The sequence below is a fragment of the Typopeltis vanoorti genome, chromosome 1, assembly GCF_054136105.1.
Source record: "Typopeltis vanoorti isolate ZY-2024b chromosome 1, IOZ_Tvanoo_1.0, whole genome shotgun sequence".
Taxonomy (NCBI): domain Eukaryota; kingdom Metazoa; phylum Arthropoda; class Arachnida; order Uropygi; family Thelyphonidae; genus Typopeltis; species Typopeltis vanoorti.
The window spans coordinates 157,171,340-157,195,909 of NC_143549.1; the positions used below are offsets into that span (position 1 = coordinate 157,171,340).

Below are 24,570 nucleotides of genomic sequence, written 5' to 3' on the forward strand. Positions count from 1 at the left end.
TATGGATACTTCTGTAAGAATAAATATATCAATAATATCAGTGTAATTCCTCAGATAATCCTATAACAATAACCAATGTTTCCGGATGCTTCTGATGTTAATATGCAAGATTGAGAGACCTCTCGCTTGTACTGTGTGTTGTTTCCATGCACCAAGTGATTCGAAAGTACAATTACTGATGTATTCTGGTGTAATTACATCTATCTGATGGTTCACATTCATTTTTGTTATGTTGAGATCTTCTTATTGAACTAAGTTGGAGTCTTTTGTTTCACTCTGGCAACCTGTCTATATCTTCCGAGCTTTAAATTTGTATAGACTTTGAAGTCTGTGACTTTCTCAAGAATATTTTGCTGTCTTTTATCCATAAAAATTGATACTTTTTTCTGTTTTGTTTCTTTTCTTGCTTGGTTCAAAAGATTCTGATTGAAAGATGTTAAATACTCAGATAGAAAGATTGGCGTATTGTCTTGCGATGCATTTAAATCCTTGACTACTGGTTTTTTCAGTCTGCTGGTTTTTATATGAGATTGTCTCTTGTAGTCTTGCTTGTCAGATGAACTATGACTGGTGCGGGTCGTGGTGAGCCTTGTTTTCTGTTCTTCCTGGGAAACCGATTTATGGTCTGAATATCATTATGCTCTAAGGGGATGTCAATTGCATGGCCTAACTTCAAAACTATGTCTCTGAGATTTTCTGTGGATTCAGTTTCTGGAAGACCGTATATGACAAGGTCTTCTTTATGTTGTTGTTGGTTTAAAACTTCGTATTGTAGTTTCAGGGAATTAAATTCTTGACGGAGTTCCGATGTGTCTTTTATCAATTTATGCTGCTGTCAGTTAATGCGTAAATGCTGGTTTTAATGTCTTTTACCGTTTGTAAGACTTCTTCGACTTTTGAATTATTAAATTTAACAAACTCTTCATATTCGCTAATTTTTTTTTGTTATTTCTTTATTCTGTTTATCAAATAGTTCTTGTACAAGAGTTACCAAGATGGCTTTTATATTTTCTAAACCTTTTTCTAGTAATAAATTTACGGAACTCAAATTATAAGACTCAGCGGTATTTTGTTGTCTGTTCAGTTCATCGTTCGATTCTGCCTCCGGCGTAATCAGTTGCGCCTTGGGTGGCGGCGTTTCTTTGTTCTCTCTACAGTTTAGGCACTTCCATTCTTCTCGTTTGGCAGTGGATTTGCGTTGCCATGTAGTTTCTCATAGTCCGGAACATGTAAAGCGAAGATTCCTATTTCCTGTAGGTTATATGACATCCATCGGACGGTAATTCCTTCAGGCACTTGTTGCACTTAATGACTCACCTTTCTTCCTTTGGACAGCTGTAAAGGTGGCGACGTCCTTTGTTCTATACTCGTTAACAACCACTGTGTACGCTTCAATTTTTAGCACACTCCGATTTTGGATTCCACTTGGCCGATTTCGATGAATTATATTTCACTGTCTTCAGCGTGACAAGTAGAGTTACTTTATGATACTTTTAAATTAATAACAGGAGTTAGAACCATTTTAAACTATAAAAAATGGGACCAGCGATACAACCATGCAACCGTTCGTATAATAATAATAATAATAATAATAATAATAATAATAATAATAATAATAATAATAATAATAATATTTTTAACACAATTTATTATTTTTCAAAGAATTACATGAATGTAGGGTACATTTTGTTACATGTTATTAAAATTATTATGATTAGGACAATGTAATATTAATTTACATAAATACAATAAAGTACACTATAATATATTCTGTTCAGTACGAAATGTAGGTATAGTGTTTTTTTTTAAATATAAATGTATACATATTTTTTTCAATATCGATATCATAGCTTATTATTATACAGCCTATTTACACACACACATTTTTTTTTAATATCAGTATCTTCATTATTGTTATACACCTTACTGATTTACATAATTCACAGTCTTTGATTATGAGGATTACGTGTAGATGAGTGAGGCAAGTTAATCTCACCTACTTCGAAGCTTGGGTTAGCTTTTGTGAAGAGAGTGGCATTTAGGCTTCACTATTTATGTTGTTGCTACTGTTTATGTATGGGATGTTGGCATTGGATGCTGGTGATTTGTGATGTGTATATTAGTGTTAATGGTTTCTTAACTTTGTTGGTATATTTTCCAGAGTTCGTGTTTTAATGTTCTGTAGTTATCTATGTGTTTTCAATTTTTTAGTAGGTTGCTGAGTTGCGTGGGTATCTGATGTGATCTCACAAAAGAACCATATGAATTGTTGAAGGGTGTAGGGATGTAAAGAGTTGCTGTAGGTCGTGTTCTACGATATGTGTCTCTGTTGTTTCGATAGGTGATGTTGAAGTAATTCCTTATTAATGTCATGTAGTGTTTCAGATTTTTAATGTTCAGAATTCTGTGTATCGCCATGTGCTTGTCGGATATTGGTTGTTGCGTGTAAGGTCTCCAGATCACTGTCGACACGATTTTCCCGTGTAATGTTTCTAATTTTGTTAGGTGGCTGTTTGATGTGTTTGCATAGACTGTTATACCGTATCTGAGTAGGGATTCGCAGATACCGTGATAAAGGAGTTTTTTTTTTTATGTTGGATAGAATAATGTCTTTTACTTGGAAGAATTTTCTGCGATGATCCGGAGTTTTGTATATAGGTATTCTATATGTTTGGTCCATTTAAGGTGGGAATCTATATAGAGACCGAGGTATTTTGCATGTGTTACAGGTTTGATTTCGTGACATTGGCAGATATTTTTGTTATTATTGCAGCGGTATGTGTGACAGTGTATCGATCGTGGTGCGGGGCGTATGATTCTTTGGTTGCGTATTATCAACATCTATTGGTGCCGTTGATTAGAATTGCGTTTTGGTGGAGGTATGCTGTGATTTCATTTAGGTCTTGTTGTACTTTGCAGAGAGTCGTGTTGATGTCTGTGTGGATTGCTAGTAGTGCAGTGTCATCTGTGTACTGAAATATTTGACTTCTTATGGATATGTTATGAACATCGTTAATGTATATGTTGAATAGAGTGGGTGATAATATGGCACCTTGAGGTACACCGTGTTTTATTTGTATAATAATAATAATAATAATAATAATAATAATAATTTTTAACAGTTTGTTATCTTTCAAAGAAATTACATGAATGTAGGGTACGTTTTATTACATGTTATTAAAATTATTATGATTAGGACAATTAATTGTATAATTAATGTTAAAATTAATAGTAATCCAACCAAAAACAATTTACAGTTACAGTTTTACATTAAAAAGCTAAATAGCTATTTTTGCATTTTGTCATTTACATTTTAATTTTACATTCATTTTCATTTTTATTCACAATTTACATTAACAATTACTTTTTTATTAACATGCAATAGATAATGCTACTGTACTTTTCACAATAATAATTAAATTAAAAAAATCGACAGCAACAATTAACAATGAGACTTTACAACTTTACAATTTTGTACTGACATTGTGTACAATTCGGTACATCGCTTTACTTTCATTTATCATTACATCTCAGAGAATGACATATACTTTATAATATTTGGCAACAGTGCTATCTTACTTTACACTTTTTACTCTTAATATCTTTATAGTTACATAATGTGGAATTATAAAAATATTAAGAGTGAAAAGTGTTATCTTTATCCTACCTAATTAAGGTAGGATAAAGATAAAACTTTGTCCTATGTGCAATCCAGAGTGCCAGGCAGCCAAAATGATCAAGACAGCGTATGGGGTAATTATCGTAAATACTCCTCCACATCGAACGTTATGTTCCAAAGCACGTTATTTAGGACATCAAAGTCAAAACGTATATCTTAGACAATAATAGATGGTCTTAGACCATAATAGATGCGTTGTCAGATCCCAAAGTTATTGCAGACACTCATAAAAATTATCTTTTATTCCCTTATAAAAATATTTTATATTTTATGTTTTATAAAGATTATCTTTTATTTTTCGGGAGTAGGCGAGGCCTTTTAATCCTCTCTAGCTTTTGGAGTCTGAGTGAGCAGTTCAGTCCTTACTGGTAGCCAATCAGCTATATCTGGCCCAAGACTACCACTAATTACAAGCACCAACCGATGGTACCTAACCCGTAATTAGAATACTAATAGAATATGTTAATATCTGAAATGGCGTGGGTTCTACAGTTCGACTTTCTTTAGTTTATGAGACGAAAAAACCTGAGTTGTTTCCTGGAGAAAAAATCCGGTTACCTGTGCCAGAGTCGATTGGACTCTGACACAGACAAGTCTGTATCAGAATCCAATCAAAAACCGAGTTTCCGGGAGTTTTTCTCCGGGAAACTCGGTTTCTCCCACGTTCAAGCAACTCGGATATCAGCATACACAATTTTCACAAAAAACTGTTGGTAGTGTGATTTTCGGTAGATGGCGTGGGTGGTAGTCGTGTGTAGTGTGAGCAGTAGAGGAGACGATGGGATGTGTGTGTGTGTGTGTGTAGTGTTGAGTTGAGTAGGGCTCCCCAGTGATGAGACCTTGAACTCTTTGGAGGAGTCATCGTCATCAGATCATGCCTTTTATTCCTATATAGGGAGTAGGCGAGGTTGTTTTAGCCCTAACGTTTGAAGAATGAGGTGCAGTTCAATCTCCACCAGTAGTAGCCGTCAGAGAAAGTTGGCCCAAGGCTACCACCAATTATACATGGAATCCAGTGAAGAGAGGAGGAACTTGTGATCCCTGATCCTCAGTATGTTTACTGTCTGATAATAGCGTCGGTTCTATGATCAATTTTCTTGAGTTTTACGGGATAAAAAACCGAGTTCGTTATAGAAACAATCCACTTGTTCATGCCAGAGATCTACTAACTCGGGAATCGGTCGAAGAAAGGCTTAGAATAAGTTCTTCTACTCGGAAACTAGACGTGAACTTAAGTCTGTCTAGTAAACGTTCCTCTTGTTCGTGACTAGAACTGAACTTACGACGCTTTTTCTTTTGACCATCTAGCGTCGTGAAACGGCACACGCCACTTCCACTGAGCTACACAGGCGCCTTGGAGGTATCATGTAAAAAAAAATCAAAATCAACTAACGCCTTTTATTCCCTAATAGGGAGTAGGCGAGGCCTTTATACCCTATCTAGCTTTTGGAGACTGAGTGGGCAGTTCAATCTCCACCGGTAGCCAATCAGAGATAGCTGGCCCATGTCTATCACTAATTATAGCAGCCGCAGATGAAGAGGCTGGCAAACAAGTGCTGCCATCTCCTGGTACCTAACCCTAACAAGATATGTCACTGTCTGAAATAATGTAGGTACCACGGTCGATTTTCTTGAGTTTACGGGACGAAAAACCCGAGTTTCCGGGAGGAAAAACCCGCTTACCTGTGCCAGAGATCGACTAACTCAGGAACCGGTAGAAGATAGGCTTAGAAAAAGTTCCTCCACTCAGCGACTAGACTAGAACCTAGGTCTAACTTCAAGCGGCCAAGCACAGAAGACGCAAGCGGCACTTCCACTGAGCTACACAGGCCTAGGTATCATGTAATAATAATAATAATAATAATAATAATAATAATAATAATGTTCTGATAGATACCAATTGATTTGATGTCTGAAAGCCTGTGTAGCTCAGTGGATGTGGAGTTTGCACACCATGGTGCTTGACCGCACCAAGGAGACTTCTTGGTTTCGAATCTAGTCGGCGACTAGAAGAAATTTTTCTAAGCCTTTTTTCGACCGGTTCCCGAGTTAGTTGATCTCTGGCACGGGCAAGCGGGTTTTTTTCTCCCGGAAACTCGGGTTCTTCCACCTGTAAACTCAAGAAAATCAACCGTAGAACCCACATTATTTCAGACATTTAATACGAGTGTTAGGGACCACGAGATGGCGCCACTTGTTCAGCCGTCTCTCTTCACTGCGTGCCGCTTAATTAGTGATAGCCTTGGGGAAGCGATCACTGATTGGGTACTAGTGGAGATTGAAATGCCCACTCAGTCTCCAAAAGTTAGATAGTGCAAAAAGGGCCACCCCAACTCCCTATGTATGGAGTAATAAAAAGGCGTTAGCTGATTTTTTTATGATGCCTGCAACTTGCACATCTGGTTATCATCAGAGACAAGAGAGAAGCCATAATAACGCGATAGTGAAAAAATATATAATAATAATAATAATAATAATAATAATAATAACAATAATAATAATAATGTTCTGATAGATACCAATCGATATGATGTCTGTAACTTGCACATCTGGTTATCATCAGAGACAAGAGAGAAGACATAAAATCTCGATAGCTAATGTTTAAAAATATGCACTTGTTTTTAAGTTTCTGAGACCTCAGCCTGTCGGTAGCCATGAACTCAAATATGGGAGGTAAATAAAGCTGGAAACTATCTCGTGGGTTGGGCTATTTACTGATTTCCAAAAGTTAGGAGTAAACCAAAGGCTGTGCACTCTATTTTGCAATAAAAGGAAATTAGAGAATTTATTATTTAAATTTCGATCACTGTATAAATTGTAATAAATGAAGAATGCAGCCTAATACACATCATCTTGGCAGTTAAACATAAAAAATAAGGATAAGTACAAAAACATTATTTTTTTTAGTTTTTGTTTTTTGAAAAAAATTTAAAAAAAGCAGCGTAAAAGTAATGAAAGTTCTTACATATGTTTTATTTCTTACTGAATCATTGTTTTTTTTTTAATCTCTTCTCAGAGACGGTTATATTTCCTCAATTTTCTTCTTTCCCCACGGGGATTATATCATTTCAGGATGATCCCTTAACAGGAAGTTTGATCAAGGATTGAAGGATTTCCCAGTGTAGCCAACTATCTTTTTTTCAGTGTGGAAACTTATGCGTTCGTCACACATGTTGAATCTGCCCTCACGTGAACGGATGAGAGTTGCCAATTTCACAAAAGGTTTAAATACGGTGCTTAGTTGGTGTTTGTTAAGCACCCTAGATATCTTTTCAGATGTGCCTTTAATGTATGGGATGGTGATAGTTTTGTTGCAGTCCTTGTGGTAGATAGTGGGGGAGGATTTTTGGGTAGCATCTTATGGGGGTTATAGCCGTTGGTCAGGAAGGTGTGATGCAGGTGAGAAAGTTCAGCAGTGAGAGCAACGTCATTGGAACAAATTGCACTAGCTGTATGGGTTAGTGTTTTTAAGATTCCAAATTGTTGAGAAGGGTGATGGTGTAATTGTTTGTGTAAATATCTTCCTGTATGTGTGGGTTTTCTATAAACTGAGAATGGTAAGGAACCTTCTGAAAGATGTGTGATCAGTGTGTCCAGGAAGGGCAGGCAGTCATTAGCTTCTAGTTCCATTGGAAAGTGGATTTTAGGGTGCTGGCTATTTAGATGCACTAAAAATGTATTCAATGTATCTGGGCCATGTGGCCAAATAGCAAACACATCATCAATATAGTGAAGCCAGAGACTAGGTTTGAGAGAGGCTGTGTTGAGAGCTAAGTTTTCCAGATCTTCTATGTAGAAGTTAGCTAAGGGGGGGGGGGGAGAACGGGAATGATCCCATAGCTGTCCATATAATTGTTTGTATATTTTCCCTTTCCATGTAAAATAACCTTCCTGTACTATGAATTTAAATAGCTGAAATACATCAGGGGAAATTGTGAATTTAGTATGTTAAGTGTTTCAGTTAATGGTATATTCGTGAATAATAAGGTGATATCAAAACTCACCATTAAGTGTGAACTATTTAAGGTGTGGTTTTCTAAAATACTTTTTAGGTGGGTAGAATTATTAACAAAAGACGGAGAATTGTTTGTGGAAGTGGCTAAATGTTTAGCCAGTTTATATGTAGGACTGTTTATGCTATCTACAACAGGGCATAAAGGTGTACCTGTTTGTGAATTTTGGAGCTCCATTTATCCTGGGTGTTTTAACCTGAAAGGGTTTGAGTTTGTTGACTGTTTCTTTTGGCCAGGAAGTGACTTTTTTTAATAACTTGCACACCTTATTCTTTTGTGAGTTCATGGGATCTCGATCTATGATTTGATATGTTGACTAGTCTTGGAGAAGTGCATGCATTTTGCTTTCATATTCTGTTATATCCATCACTGCAGTTGCGTTTCCTTTGTCTGATTTGGTTATGGTAATGTGGTTATTATTGCATAGCTCTTTTAGAGCCATTATTTCTTTATGTGGGATATTATTTTTGGGAGGTTTAGAATGGATTAGAATATTGGCCACGTCTAACCGAATATTATTAACTATTGCTGGAGGCAGGTCGTATATCCCACGTTCAACGGAAGATATTATTTCAGCTTTGGAACTTCTTTATGAGTAACGGCAAAATTGTGTCCCCGAGTTCACTACGACACCATTTTGATGTAATCGTGGCTGCTGCATAGCATTGCGTTGCTGGAGGAATTCAAATTTCTTTTGGTGCCGGTTTTTTAAATTTGGCGAATTCCTTGTTGGCTGTAGAGTCAGAGATGCTATCCAGGATATCCCATAGCTCTGGGTTCAAAATGTTAGCTAGTATATCACGTAGAGCACTGATGGAAGAATTTATTTTTGAAAGTTTTCGGCGAGTAGAGTATGACTGTTCCCGTAATAGTGCTAAACTCGCTCGTTTATAAATACGTTGGACTTTGGCCAAGTGAAACTTGTTCTTAATTTTTATCACCATGAACAAAACAAAACTATAAACTTTTATCAACAAACTATCACCATCCCATACATTAAAGGCACATCTGAAAAGATATCTAGGGTGCTTAACATACACCAACTACGCACCGTATTTAAACCTTTTGTGAAATTGGCCACTCTCATCCATTCACCTAAGGACAGATTCACTACTTTATCACATCCAGGAGTCTATGAAATGCCCTGTTCATGTCATCGAGCTTGTTGTGCACATTCGCCTCAGTGAACACAAAAATATATTCGGCACTTTCGCTATGCAAGTCGGGTATGACAGACCATGCTTTGGATACCTCTGCACACAGGAGCACTTGGGGAAAAAAGTACTTCACAGAAGCTTCTACAAATCAGAGAGGTTGTTCCTGGAATCAACAGAAGCCTTGGAACATACTCCAAACCTTAACAAGTATGGCTATATAAATCTACTAAAGATTTGGGAGAACTCATCCTAAGACCAAATTAATTGTTTTTTCAAAACTTTGGACTACTATTATTCAAAACTTTCAAAGACTACTAATTGGACTAGTATTTTTCAAAACTTCGGACTACTGTTTTTTTTTTTTTTTAAACTTAGATGGCGCCTAATTAGGACTTAATTCTTGTGTTGCAATTATTTATACTATACTGTTACACCTGATTTGGGTTGTTTCGCTGTTGTAACAAACTTTGTTTGTGTGCTCTGAAGATGCTGGATATAATACCAGCGAAATATTAGCGTTTAAGTTAATAAATAGTTATTTCTTATCAATCTTTGTTCGCATCTATACCGTTAAAACCCAATTCAACCTTTTTTTTTTTCAGGTTTTTGATTGTTAGATGGCAGCACTGTAACATGTGATAACGCGAAGATTAATTTCATGTATTTATTATTATAATGATTTCGTGAGTTGAGATATTTTTTACTGTGTTGATGGTAATATTTTTAATGAGATAGATGAAACATGTAGTTTTTATTTATATAATGGCAGGGAAGTCTGGTTGCAAGCTTTGTTGTACCCTAGCTGAACAAGCAGTATTACCATTCAAACGCATGTTTATTGCTCAGACCAAGAGGCTAAACTATAGTGGATACGTTATTTGGAAAAGCACATTTCTTCGGTTATTTCGATTTCTTTTACCATCAGTACGTAATCATCAGTTCAGTTACGTTTTCACTCGTAGTTGCTCTAGTAACTGTTATAGTGATAACCGGTTAGATAATGAGAAAATCAGGAGTCCAAAGGATCTCGGCAATGAAAACGAAGTTGGCATTCCGGTTTCTCTTTTGGGAAGCGGTCTGGGCGGAAATATATTGGCAGAGATGCGGGAAATGCGAAAAGCAACTAAATCTAGGAACATAGAACCAGAGTCGTTACTTGATTCTTTGCCAGTAGCAGTAAAATTGTTACTGAAGGAAAACCCAGCGGAAGTATTTAAACATTATCCTACCCTCGAGAAATTTGTTCAAGAAGAATCGGTAGTAGACGGCGCCAAACATGAACAGGAATATGCTCCTGTTCAGTATCCTTATGCAGCTGATTATCAAACTCAATCAGAGAGCAAGGAAAATATAAATATAGGGAAACATAGTACAGTTGTTGGTTACAAAGAAAAAAACACTTTCACAGAGAAAGATGCATATACAGAAAGTAGTGAATATGAATCACCAAGTCATACAACTGAAAGATTAAAAGAGGAATTATGGAATTCTAATTATGGTACACCTGATCCATTAATTCCAGTTAGCACTGTACCATGTGGTGGATGTGGTGCATTGCTCCACTGTAAAGAGCCATCAATTCCTGGCTATATCCCTAGTGAACAGTTTAATGGTATGACTATTACTGAACTGAAACAAAATGTATGTCAACGTTGCATGTTTTTAAAGCATTTTAATGTTGCACTGAATATTACTGTAAGTCCAGAAGAATATCCGAGATTAATTTCAGAAATAGAACATAAATTTGCTCTAGTTATTTTAATAGTTGATCTGATGGATTTTCCTTGCAGCATTTGGCCTGGAATAATTGATATAATTGGCCCTAAACGACCAATATTTGTCGTTGGCAATAAAGTAGATTTGCTTCCTTGTGACAGTAGTAATTACTTGCATCGGGTGCGTTTTGCATTAAAAAAATATCTGAAAGATGTGAAAGTAGATAGAGGAGACAACATAAAACATGTATGTTTGGTGAGTGCAAGGACAGGTTATGGAATTGAACAGCTAATTACAAAGCTTCAGAATTTGTGGGGTACAAAAGGTGAGTTCTTTTCAAGTGAGATTATAATGTCAAAGAGGTACTTATAAATAATATTCACATGTATTATATTTTATGATGTTTTTGCATGAATTATATTGATTTCAGTTAGGGTGGCTGAAAGAAAAGCTGTTTTGAGAGGAAACATTTCTGTTGGATAAGAAAATTTAAAATAATTTTTGCAATTTATTTTTACATTAAACAAAGCAGTTTCTTAAAAAAAAGTCTCTCCCCACATCTTCTGTATTATCTTCTATACTAAATTAGATTATAATAATTAGTTTCTATTCATATCTTGAACACCTTTATAAACGAAAACCTGGAAAGTATATGATAATCAGATGGCATTAGTTGAACATGACCTCTATTGATACAAATTTTGTTTTGCAAGTCTGTTATGCTTTGGATATCAGTGAACTCCATGAATATCAATAACTGTTAAGACTTCATGAAGGTCCTGAATAATGATAATCATGTTTAAGCTGATTTGCCTTGGAATGAGATATTCCAGGTATAAATGATTGTTTGTCTCTTCTTGGTTCGTTAAAATGGAATATTGCAAATTATTGAAATGAGTTGCAAAAACAGATGCATAGATAAAAATAGCATGTATAATTTAATATAGCTTTTACACGCACACATGTATATATAACTTCAAGGGCTCACTTTAGTAAGTACGGAGTGATTTCCATTCTTACTGGTAGAGACCAGTAAGTCCCGTACCAGTAAGGGCTTGCTGGTAGACTGGTCCCTACCATTCTAGGAATAAATGTATTTAAGAAATTATTATATGCGAAATTATATAATTCATATCATCTCCATGAAGTCAGAACACCCAATCTGGGAGATTCACACTAACCATTATTTGCACAGTATCTATCATATCCCTCCTTAAATGCATTCATTGTCAAGGCACTCCCAGCTACCTCTGGCAATCCATTCTGGTCATGACCTTTATCTACTGTTGTTCTCCCCAGTTTTTTGCTATTGGCAATCAACCGAATATCCTCCTTTAAATCATTCCATATATCATTAATATACAACGGTTGGAGAATGATAGTCTCTTTCCTCTTAGGCAAGGAATGGGACTCAAGGCTTGCTGTGTAATTGTTACTGATATAGTGTTCTAATGTCCCACCCTTGAATGTATGAATGTATTTATTGCTTTACAGATACTGTGTCCATGTCTGGCTCCGTGATGGGGAGGGAGGGAGGGGAGATCTGGTACTGAACAACAAAAAAAAAAATCCATTTTAAAAAATTAGATGGTGAGATAGATATATAAGTTTTGTGTTGCTTACAGCATTTTCTTAATACAATCTTTTGAGCACGAGATGTTAGCTAGCTTCCTCTTTGCATTCTGTATGAGATATTTTATTAGTTTGAATCTTTCATTCACAAGGAGAGGGTGTAATTTCTAGCTTGCCTCCATGCTGTGTAACTAGGTAATGCTAAATGAGCCAGACCTATCTTAATGATGTCCTGGCCATAGACACATGAAATCACAAGCTATACCATCACCAAACTGTTCTTTTCACTACCACAAGAAAAGAAAGCTGGGTGCTAATTTCCAGATTTACCAACTCAACATTCAAGGAATCAGCTTTGCTAAAAATCAATATCTCTCAAAATTCCTTTGAGAAAATGATAATGAATAGCTGTCATTCAAGAGATACACACACACAGAGATAATGAACAACAATTGAAATCTAGAGGAAGAATTGCAGTGTATGATGTACTAGGAGCTACACATCACCAAACTCTTGACTGTGCAACTTAAGTACGTAATAATATAGAGAATGCTCACTTAATATCACCACATATTAATCAGAATATACACACTATCATAGCAAGAATTGAAGATCTCACAGTGGTTAACATCTATAAGCCTCCCATGATAGAATGGCCACCTGAAGTAATTCCCATATTTCCATTTCTTACTATTTACATAGGGGATTTTAACAGCCATCACACCCTGTGGAATTACAATAATATTGATGGAAATGGTGAAGCATTAACAAACTGTGCTGAGTAAAACAATCTGAGCTTAATATTTGATGCAAAGGAACCTTTAAGGTGGCAGCATGGAAGAGAGAATACAACCTAGACCTCTTCTTTGTTACCCAAAATTTGCAAAATCAGCCACTAAACACAACAAGACGATTCCTTGAAGATTTTCCACACAGCCAACATTTCCCAGTATTGGTAGCAGTAGGAAAATAAATACTAATAATATGTTCCATTCCACGACAAGATGGAATTTTAGGAAAGCAAACTGGCAGGATTTTTCACAAGAACTGAATAAAATAGTAAGATGGATACCACCTGTGAGTGAAAACTACAACAGTCGTATTAATGGTGAAAAAGTATATTCCAAGGGGTTTCCAAAAAGGAATACATACCTGGCTGGAATAAAGACTGTGAAGAGCTATACCAAGTCTATTTAGAATCTGGCAACTGCAACATAGCTGACGAACTACTCCACAAGCTTTGTAATGAGCACAGAGGAAAATGCATAAAAACTACACAGGACTTAAACTTTAAAAAATCAAGTAGAAAAGCATGGAGCCTATTAAAGAAGTTCGGTGGAAGCAACCCAGTCACCCGTAAAGATCCTTTGGTGACTCCAGATCAAATTGCCTGTTGAATAACCTCACTGTCTAGAGCTTCCCCTCCCTCCTCGAGATCATCAACATACACACACACTGGAGGTTAAAAGATCACTCAGAAACTTATGACAAAGTGCAGCTGACAGTTCCCAATTTTCAAGAGAATTTACCACAGATGAAATAACTGAGGCCTTAAAGGAGATTAAAACTGGCAAAGCATCAGGCTTTGGTATTCATCCTAAATTCTTTGTTAACATTTTTAAAAAATGCTTTGCAATGGTTAACAAGATTCTTTATCTCACATTTTAAGGATGGGAAACCTTTCAGCTGCCTTTAAAAGAACCAGAATAATAGCCATATTAAAACCGAACAAGCCTCAAAATCAAGCAGAGAGCTATCGCCTCAGTTGCTGTTATAAGCTCCTTGAAAGACTCCTTAATAGAATTGGGCCAAAAATATCTGAAGTTATCCCTGTTGAGCAAGCGGGCTTTAGGGCTCAACATAATTGTATGGATCAATTACTAAACCTTATTACCCATATCAAGGCAGACTTTCAGAGATGTTTGAAAACTTCTGTTGTGTTTGTTGACTTTACTGTTGTGTATGACACAGTATGGAAAGAGGTGTTGCTATACAAGCTGATACAAGTCATACCATGCCAATCCATTGACTTATTGGTAACACACTTTCTGACAGGTTCTTTCATGTGGTACTGGGAAACCAAATGAGCAAACTGAGAAAGCTGAACAATGGGCTCCCACAGGGCTCAGTATTAGCACCAATCTTATGCAGTTTATGTGTATCTGATCTACTGACAACTAGGCCAAGAAAATTTGCCCATGCTGATGATATAGCCCTTGCCACCCAACATAAGAACTTCATAATAACTGAAGATATTCTGACAAATGACCTTAGAACCATTGGGGAATACTTTCATAAATGGAGATTAACACCAAACCTCAATAAGACCAAGGTTAGTTCTTTTCACCTAAACACCAAATTGGCAAATAGTATACTTCAGGTCAGCTTTAACAACGCAATGCTGCGGCACTAAGATTTCTCTAAATATCTGGGTTGCTATCTTGGATAGAACACTGTCTTTCAAAAGCCATCTGCAGAATGTCTCTTGAAAAATCAGAACCCATAATAACATACAAAAACTGTGTAGTTCTACATGGAGTTCTTTTGCTACTACACTGCAATGCTCCATGTTGGGCCTAGGCTAGTCTGCAGCAGAATATTGTTCACCAGTATGGCTAAACAGTCCTCATATCAAGAAAACTGACATGCAAATAAATGCAGCAATGTGGACAATAACAGGCTGTGTCAAATACACACAAAGAGTACAAGAAAATAAATAGTTATCAGTACATGAAGGCTTCCCACATATAAGTATAAATTGCCTTAAATCCCAATGGCCTCTACTAGTAAATAGTGATTTCAACATTAATTTGAAATGGCTAGAAACTTGGAAAGAAAAATCGCCATCAGACTTAAACAAGTATATCCTTCCCAACCAAAATCCGAAAGGGATTGAGCTTCCACATCATCTATGGAAAAGCTTAAATAGGATACGTACAGGACATGATATCTGAGCAGACAGCCTACATAAGTTGGGAGGATTACCTACATTCCAATGTGACTGTGGGGGCCATAAACCAAACCATCTGGCACATTGTGGAGGACTGCAGCATAAGACCTACCCTGGTAACCTGAGACTTTTTTGAGGCAGATCCTTCAGCTCCTGAATGGCTAGCTGAACTAGATTTAAAATTTAGTGACTCTTTTACCTGTTATTTGTATATGTACACTACCTGTCTTATTTATCTACACAAATATGTATTTATATGGAGGTGTCACGAATAATAATAATAATATATTTTGATGTCATGTGTCTTTATTTTTTTATTATGCCATATGCTAAATAAAATAAATAATTCACAAGGACTGCTGGATCTCCCAGAACAGTTATTAAACTACGTTTCGGTGATATTTTCATTCAAACCTCATACCTCATATCAAAAACACTCAGAAAAACTGATTATTTTAAAAATCGAGATGTAAGAGGAAGAATTCATCATAAAATATTATTACCAGAATCACTTATGTTTTACAAAAGACATTCATGTAAAAGTAGGTTTTTACAATAAAGACATTTAAATTAAATGTGATTCTGGTAATAATATTTTATGATGAACTCATTAAGAAATGTTGTAGCAATATTAATTTGGGGGGGGGGGGGCATACCAATTATGGTAACATCTCATAAAACACTCAACTATTCCAGAGGTGTGATATCAGAATGGAATCTCTTGATGTTCTAGATGAGGAGATGTGTTTAGAGATTAAAGATGGAGTTACAAGTATGAGGCACATCCTGATATGTAGGGATGGTCACTTGGTTCTGACTAGGAATATTATTCTTACTTTTGACACACCCATACCATCAAAGCAGTATATTTCAACTATTGTGTTAGGCTATACATCCATTTTTTGGGTCAACCATTTTTGTCCAATGTGGTTGTAATGAGCTTGATAATAAATCTTATTTTATAAAGAAACCTAAATGTGTCAAATGTGAGGGAGACCATCCATCCTACTCCCATGCATGCCAGAGTTGGAAGAATGAAAAAGAAATATAAAAGATAATTGAACAAAATATCTCGTATCAAAATGCAAAGAGGAAGCTTGTCCCCACAGTACCTCTCCTGCTCAGAAGGTAAGAAAATATTGTAAGCAGCAAACTGTATATCTATTTCACCATCTGATAATTTAAGCATACCTGAACTTCATGATTGTGAAGTGAATCCTGTTATGGTTTCACTCCTGAAACAATCCTAAAATGATTGTGCTCAAGCCACTTGTCTAGAAAATTTTAGCAAGGGCATTATTGAAATTAAAATCACCAAAAATCTTTGCAGAAAAAAAAAAAAAAAGGATATATTCTGTATCTACTGAATGTACATTTAAAAGTGAAAAGATAAAAGAAATCAGCCTGAAAGAAACAAGAAACGGAAAATCACCTGGAGAAGATAAGCTCAGAACTATATAAATATGCAGGAACAAGATTCAAAGAAAGACTCTTATTATTTTTAAATAAAATTTATTCAACTGGTATCCCTCAAATAGAATGGAAAAATGCAATTGTGATTCCTATCTTTAAAAAAAAAGGTAATAGAGATGACCCTAAAAACTATACTAAATTCCTAAACTGTACTAAATAAGAGTATACTAAATTCCTGTTACAAAATATATAGCAGAATCTTAAATAGCAAACTAATGAAATATTCCGAAAACTTTATTTTTGAAGTACAGAATGGATTTAGAAAAGGAGATCATGTATAGACCCGGCCTTTTGCGTAAAATTAATAATAGAGAAAAGAAGAGAATACAATTTAGAAACACATATTGCATTTATTGACTTTTAAAAAGCATTTGACAAAGTTAAAAGAAACATATTATTTAACATATTAAAAGAAAGACAAATACGAAATAATATCCTAAAAGCTATCACAAGTATATTAGCCTGGCTGGCCGAGTGGTTAGCGTGTCCGCTCTCCACTCACGAGGCTGTGGGTTCGAATCCTGCCGTGGACATGGACGTTTGTGATTGTCTGTGGAAAAAATAGTGGTGGCGGTCAGCAGTAGATGGCGTTGGTGGATTGTGAGTGGTGGAAGCAGAGTTGTAGAGTAGTCCTCCCTCGATGAGTCTTTGGACTCCCTGGAGGTGACTAATAATAATAATACTATATATGAAAATAATCAAATACAAATAAGATTAAATCACGAGCTATCATATACAAGAGAGATAAACCAAGGGGTCCGACAGATGTCGCCTCTCAGCAACTCTTTTAAATATCTACTTAAATGAAATAATAATAAAATGGAATAAAAATTTACATCAAGGAATTAAACTTTCTCCTACAGTTAATTTAAACACTCTCCTCTTTGCTGACGACCAAATAATAATTACAAATTCTGAAGATAACTTACAGAAAGCTATTTTAGATCTAAATGAGATATCCAAAGATTATGGTATGATAATATCAACAGAAAAATCAAAAACGATGGCCTTTAAAGGACAAGATCCAGCAAGAACTAAAATAGTAATAGATTGCAAGATCTTAGAACAGGTGAATTCATTTAACTACCTAGGATGTATGATCACATATGAAAATGAAAAAGATATAAATGTAAAAATTGCAAAATATTTAAAAATAACAGGTGTAATTAACTCTATATTTAAACCAAACCTAGTTCAAAAACAAACCAGGCTAAAAGTATACAATACATTAGCCCTACCAGTCTTAATGTATGGAAGCAAAATGTGGACAATAAAACAAAAAGACAAACAAAGATTAACAACAGCAGAAATGAAGTTTATGAGAAAAACTGCAAAGTATGCCCTATTTGATCACAAAAGAAACGAACATATTATGAAAGAATTAAACTAAGAACCAGTAATAGAAAAAATGTAAAAATATAAACATAAATGGATGGAACACGTTCAAAGAATGAAAACAGAAAGATTACCAAAACAAGCCTTAAAGTACAAGCCATTAGGAAAAAGAAAACCAGGATGTCCTCTTAAACAATTCAACGATGACTTCTAAGGCCGGAACAGGCCATGCTAGGCCTAAATCTTTGATACGCATGATGATGATGATGACATTTAAAAGTACTGATCCTGGCATGTTAGATGGTGTATTTCGCATTTTTACAGAGAGAGAGAGAGAGAGAGAGAGAGAGAGATGGATACAGGTAATGGCTGACTCATACCTAGAGTCCGAATAGTAAATCAAGTAGGGGTTAAATGGATGAATAACACCATTAAGCTTGAGCTGCAAAAAAAGAAACAACTGTGGGGGGAATTTATGGAGAAAGGTGACCTGCACACTCACGAATGGTATAAAGCGCAGGCCAGAAGGGTGACGAGTGTGGTAAGAAAAGCAAAAGGGGATTATGAAAGGAAATTAGCCATGCGAGCTAAAGAAAATCCCAAACAGTTTTTTCAATATGCTGCAAGTAAGAGAAAAACTGCATATGGCAGAATGATTTTAAGGAATGGCGATGGTAGGGAGGTCACTGAATCAGTTGATATAGTGGAATTACTGAGTGAGCACTTTGCAAGAGCATATCATCCAGGTGGTGACATTGAAGGAATAAAGGAACCATTAGTTTATACGGGAATTGTAGTGAATGAAATGGAGGTGAATAGTCTATTACAAAACCTTAATGAGATTGGATGGTATACCAGCATGGGTCTTACGTGAAGCGGCTAAAGAATTGTCAGTGCCCTTGACCATATTATTCAATCTGAGTCTTGGGTCTGGTTTAGTCCCGAAGGGGTGGAAAGAGGGAAAATAGTTCCACTACATAAAGGAGGATCTAAGACAGCTGTTGCAAATTACCGACCGATCAGGAGTCGTTGTCAAGGTCTTGGAGAAAGTAGTCAAGAGTAAAATACAGGAATGGATTGATGAAAATGAGATACTGTATGAGGGACAGCATGGTTTTGTGAAGGGTAGATCATGCCTCAGTAACTTGCTCAAGTTTTTTTAACACAGTGATGGATGAACTGGATAGGGGTAATGGGTTTACAGTGATTCTGCTGGACCTGGCTAAGGCCTCTGACAGGATACCACATGGAATTTTAATCCGTGAACTGCAACATATGGGGATGGATATAGGGTTGGTGAGATGGATAGGTAGGGGGGGGTGTTGATGGAGAGATATCAGAGTAGTTTATTCAGGAGTATGGTCCAAAAGACGGCCTGTGACTAGTGGTGTGCCACAAGGATCTGTTCTTGGACCACTGCTGTTTTAATTTGTTCGTTAATGATATAGGAAAGGATCTGAGAGGAACTGTTCATTTGTTTGCGGATGATGCAAAGTTGTGTAGGGCAATAGTGAATGCAGATGACGTTAAAATTTTGCAAGATGATTTGGATAGATTGGAGGTCTGGGCTGAGGAGAATGGATGTCAATTTAATGTGGAAATATGTAAGGTTTTGCATTTTGGGGTGAAAAGATTAGCAGCAGTATATCACATTGGTGGAACTGTACTTCAGGAGATTGACGAGGCCAGGGATTTGGGAGTGTTGGTGGATAGGGAGTTGAAGTTTAGGGGCACATTGCAAAAGTGGCTAAATCAGCTCATGAAATCACTTGGCTGCTAAAAAATACATTGAGGAGCAGAGACAAGCAAGTTATTGTTCCTCTGTATTGAGCCTTGATGAGACCTCATCTCGACTACTGTGCCCAGATTTAGTCGTCTGGGTTTCTTCTAGATGGGGGAGGTGGAGAGGATCCAGAGGCGAGTGAACAAGATGATAGCAGGTCTATGGAATGAACCTTATGAGAACAGGTTGAAGATTTGTGGGTTGCAGAAATTGGTTGATAGGCGGAAGAGGGGGAGGGGATATGATAGAGACATTCAAATTACTGAAGGGTTTCTATAGGATTAATTCAGAGGATATTTTTGAGAACAGGACTGGTGGTTGAAGGACTAGGGGCCATCCATGGAAGCTGGGCAAGAGTGTGGTTAGTAAGGGTGTTAGAGCTAGATTTTTTACTTTTAGCGTGGTGAATGAGTGGAATAAGCTGCCATAGTCTGTTGTAAATGTTTATGACTGTGAATGAGTTCAAGGCATAGTATGATAGATACTGTGTGAATGTTGAATAGTTCATGAACATGAACTATTCAACATTCACAATGAACATGTTCAGGGCCTCCCTCGATCATTCTAAGGACTCCTTGGAGTTGCCCGTAATAATAATACTGGCTATCCATGTATCCCAAAATTATGTTCTGTTCTAGCTAGACAGTTTGGTTCTGAGAGATAAGCCGTCAACCTCTTGGAATTGAGATGTCTTCAAAGCTAGTAGAATAGGAAAATTCTTGCAATGGAACTGTTGTGGATTCTGCCAGAACCAGAATATATTTGGCAGAAACACAACCTGTCTATTTGTTTTTTCACAGGAGATATTTAAAACTCAGTCAGGACTTTGCCTTAAGGTATTTCGCTGTTATTTGTAAGGACAGAATCCCAGAAATGGACACATATACACATTCAGGAGTATAAATTAAAGATGCCAAGAAATTATATTCTTGGTTCATTCCTTTATCCACGTGTAAGCAAACAATGTTTGCATGTGAAGTGTCTTCACTACTAGGCTAATTGTATATAGAGGCCAATGCCTTCACATCATTTGCCTTAATATCTCATAATGCAAAGCACATATCTTTTCAGATGTGCATAATGCTATGCATTATAGGCAGACCAGTTTCTACTTTATTGAGGTATGTTAGAGTACAGAAATGCCTCTCCAAAAACTCTGATCTATAAGATCACTTGAAATCTTACTGAGTGACCCCAAAGTATCACTGCTGACCTGAATCATTTCAGGACAGGAAACTCAGCAGTTGCTCCACTCAGTGACAGGCAAAGTCCATTCACCAAGTAGAACCTCTCTACTCTCCTAACTAGTCAAAAGGTGTCTCACCTTATTAAAATACTCTGGATTAAAGACAGATGTTGAAAGCTGCTGCTGGAGAGAAGAGTAACGAATGCAGAAAATGAATCTGAGCAAGTAAGAAACATTGTGAAAGAGTGGGAGTGTAAGGAAGGAGAGATTGAAGTGGTGCTTATGAATAAAGAAGTGTGTAGAGAATGGGTGAACAAGTGTGCAAGACAAATGGGGAGACTCAGAGTAGGCAGGGGAAACAGTGTGAGAAAGGTTGATGCTCCAAGAGGTTGTAAATGCATGTGTAGGCAAAAAAGGAAAGGGGATTACCAGGAATGTAGGGAAAACAGTTGGATTTGAAGAAGGTTCTGGGATGAATAAGGAGGAAAAGAAATAGCTCGAGGAAAATATGGAGAAGTCGCATTTCATAAGTGGTATTAGTGAAACTTGTTATAGATCCAAGAATGAGCTGTTATGTTTGTATATGAATGCTAGATGTATCAGAAACAATGGAAATTTGCATTGATTTTGTTCACCCAAAAATTGTTAGAATAAGTGAGACATGGCTCGATGGGAGTGACATCCTGACAGGAATATAGGTGGAAGGGTATGATGTACTTTCTGAAGATAGAAAGGATAAAAAGGAGGTGGAGTGCTTTTGATGATAGAAAAATAGTTATGTCCATACAAGGTAGAGATGCAAGAGGGAACTGGTGGTAGTGGTTTTGAGGCAGTATGGTGTGAGATAGAGGTGGATAGAATGAAATATTTCATTGGATGTTGCTATAGAGATGGTAATATTGAGGGTACTGACCACGAAATGTATAAGCATATTAGCTAAGCCAGTGGTAAAAGGGTAATCATTATGGGTGATTTTAATTAAGACAATATAGACTGAGATGATAAGATAGCAACCGGAAGTAAAGAAAATGAGTTTCTTGAGTATTTGAGGGACAACTACCTCAGGCAGTATGTAACAGAGGTCACGCGAGGATTGAGGGGCTCTTGAATTTGATCATCTCATCAGAGGATGTTGTTATAAATGAGGCATCAAATATTCCTCCTGTTGGTGAGCGTGACCATGAAGTAATTACCTGGGTGGCTGCCAGCTATGCGAGGGTTTCTATGAGGAAAAAGTATATGTGGAACTACAAGACTGGTGATTATGAGAATCTCAGGAGACAACTTGGAGCTGTAGCATGGAATGAAGAGTTAGATGGAAAGGGGATCAGTGCTGCTTGGGTGATGCCAAAAACTACAGTAGAATCAGTAAATGTATTCCAAAGGTCAGAAGGTATGGTATTTGTTAAATAGATGAATGAAGAGATTAAGCATGCAATACAGAGAAAAAAAGGCATTATTGAGGAAACATAAGAGGAGTGGTAATAATCAATTCCATGAAGATATACAAAGAACAGGCAAGGAGGGTGACTGAGTTGGTAAGGGTTGCAAAAGTTCAATATGAGCAGCAGTTAGCTAATGAATCAAAAAAAAAAAAAAATTCTAGTAAGTTCTTTCAAATATGTAGCCAGCAAAAAAAAAAAAAAAAAAAAAGTTATGGTAGGATGGTATTGATTGGAGAAAATGGTGTAAGGACAACTGCTGCAGAGGATATAGTTGAGATATTTAATAAGCAGTTCATAAAGATCTTTCATTCTTGTGAATGTGACATCATGGAGAGTTTGAGAGCAGTGGATGATGAGTAGGAGAGACTGACTGTGAGAGTGGAAGAGATATATGGGGAAATTAACCAAACTTGATGTTATGTCATTGCATATTTTGAAGGAATGTGCCAGGGAGTATGCCAGGGCCTTGGCATATTTGTTTAATATAAGTATAACATAGGGTCAAGTTCCAAAGGAGTGGAAGGAAGGAAGGTAAGAGTGATACCACTAACCACTTCATAAAGGAAGTGACAGAATTCACATGAAATTTTAGGCCAATCTCTGCATCAGTGATATTATCTTTGATGGACAGCATGGATTTGCTAAAGGGAGGTTATGTTTTATGGCAATAAGATGATAACAGCATTGGACATGACAGATGGATACACTGTAGTATACTTAGTCTTTGCAAAGTCTTTTGATAGATTACCGCACAATGTTGAACTAATATCCAACCATTCCACTAGAGTGGAATGGTTGGATATTAGACTAATGCACTAGATGGGAGATTGGCTGTCTGATAGGTATAAACAAGTTGTGTATGGAGGAGCAATATCCCAAAAGAGGAAAGTAACCAGTGGTGTGCCTCAGGGGTCTGTGTTAGGACCATTGCTGTTTAACCTGTTTGTGGGGAAGATTTAAATGGGGATATTGAGTTGTTTGCAGGTGATGCAAAGTTGGAAAGAACTATGAGGAGTAGAGCCGATGTTGTGGCCTTACAAGAAGATTTGAATAGACTGAGTGAATGGGCATGGGAGTGGGAATACCAGTTTAGTGTTGCTGAATGTAAGGTTTTAAAATTTGGAAAACAAAGATGGCATGTAGAATTTACTCTTGTTGGGGTTATATTGTTGAAGGTGGAAGAAATAAGAGATCTTTGGGGTGATGGTGGATAAGGATCTAAAATTTAGAGGACATGTTGCCAAAATTGTGAGGACAATGCAATGAATTCTGACAATGATGCAGAGGACACTGACTTGTAGAAGTAAGGAGATTCTGGTTCCATTGTATAAGGTTCTGATTAGGCCATGTACTGACTATTGTGCATAGATTTGGTCAACTGGTTTTCAAAAGGATGAAGAGATTTGGAGAGGATCGAGAAATGATTGACTAAAACAGTTTCTGATCTCTGGAATGTTGAATATGAAGAAAGGTTGAGATGATATGATTTGCATAGTCTAGTGGATAGGACAAAGAGGGGTGATATGATAGAGATGTTAGTAAGGAGTTGTTATAGGATTAATGTTGAGGTTTTTCATAAAATGGTAGGAGATTGGGGAAGAACAAGAAGTCATCCCTGGAAGTTGTATAAGGGAGTGAGAAGCAGATTTTTTTGCATGGAGAGTTGTGAATGATTGGAATGCATTGCCAGAGAGCAGTTACAGGTCAGAAAGATTTTTATAGCCAGCTATGGCTATGAAGAATTCTCCTAATCTGAACAAGTATGATTGCTTTAATTTGTCAAAAATTCAGGAAGCTTTTATCTTAAGATTAACTCCTGCATAGCTGTAATACAGGTGTCCCATAAGTCCCGAAATATTTCAATAATTCATAATCAAACAAATTGGTATATTAGAGTGTGGTTTGCATGAAAGTCAATTGCAAGGAGGGGGGATTGTTTTGGGTGGGAAAAAAATTAGTTTACATTTTCACCAATAGAAGGCACTGTACCACATGCCTCATTTGCAAATATGCAAATGAGAGTTCTATAAAATGCAGGGTTTACTGTTGGCATCTCGTAATGAACGTGTGTGAATTCTCAGTCATTATACTGAACAGAATTATTTTTATGAAAAGAAAAATTTGTTGCTGTGATGCTTACATTTTTGAATAAGGTATTGTTAGTGAAGTTGTTTTATGTAAATTGGGAATTGGTAGTAGAAGCTTTACAAAAGTTTTGAATGCAGAAAAGAATGAAGAAAAAGGTCTAGTCCTATCACTCC

At 36.5% G+C, this 24,570-nt stretch overlaps 1 protein-coding gene across 1 annotated transcript in view; it reads left to right on the forward strand.

Annotated features, from left to right (window-relative positions):
* Positions 1 to 9,504: 9,504 nt before the first annotated feature.
* Positions 9,505 to 24,570, forward strand: part of LOC150110576 (nitric oxide-associated protein 1) — a 126,757-nt gene continuing 111,691 nt past the window's right edge. Inside the window, exon 1 of the mRNA XM_090394936.1 lies at positions 9,505 to 10,890. Coding sequence (XP_090251062.1) covers positions 9,585 to 10,890 — 1,306 coding nt within the window. The 5' untranslated portion in view covers positions 9,505 to 9,584. The remainder of the gene's footprint in view (positions 10,891 to 24,570) is intronic.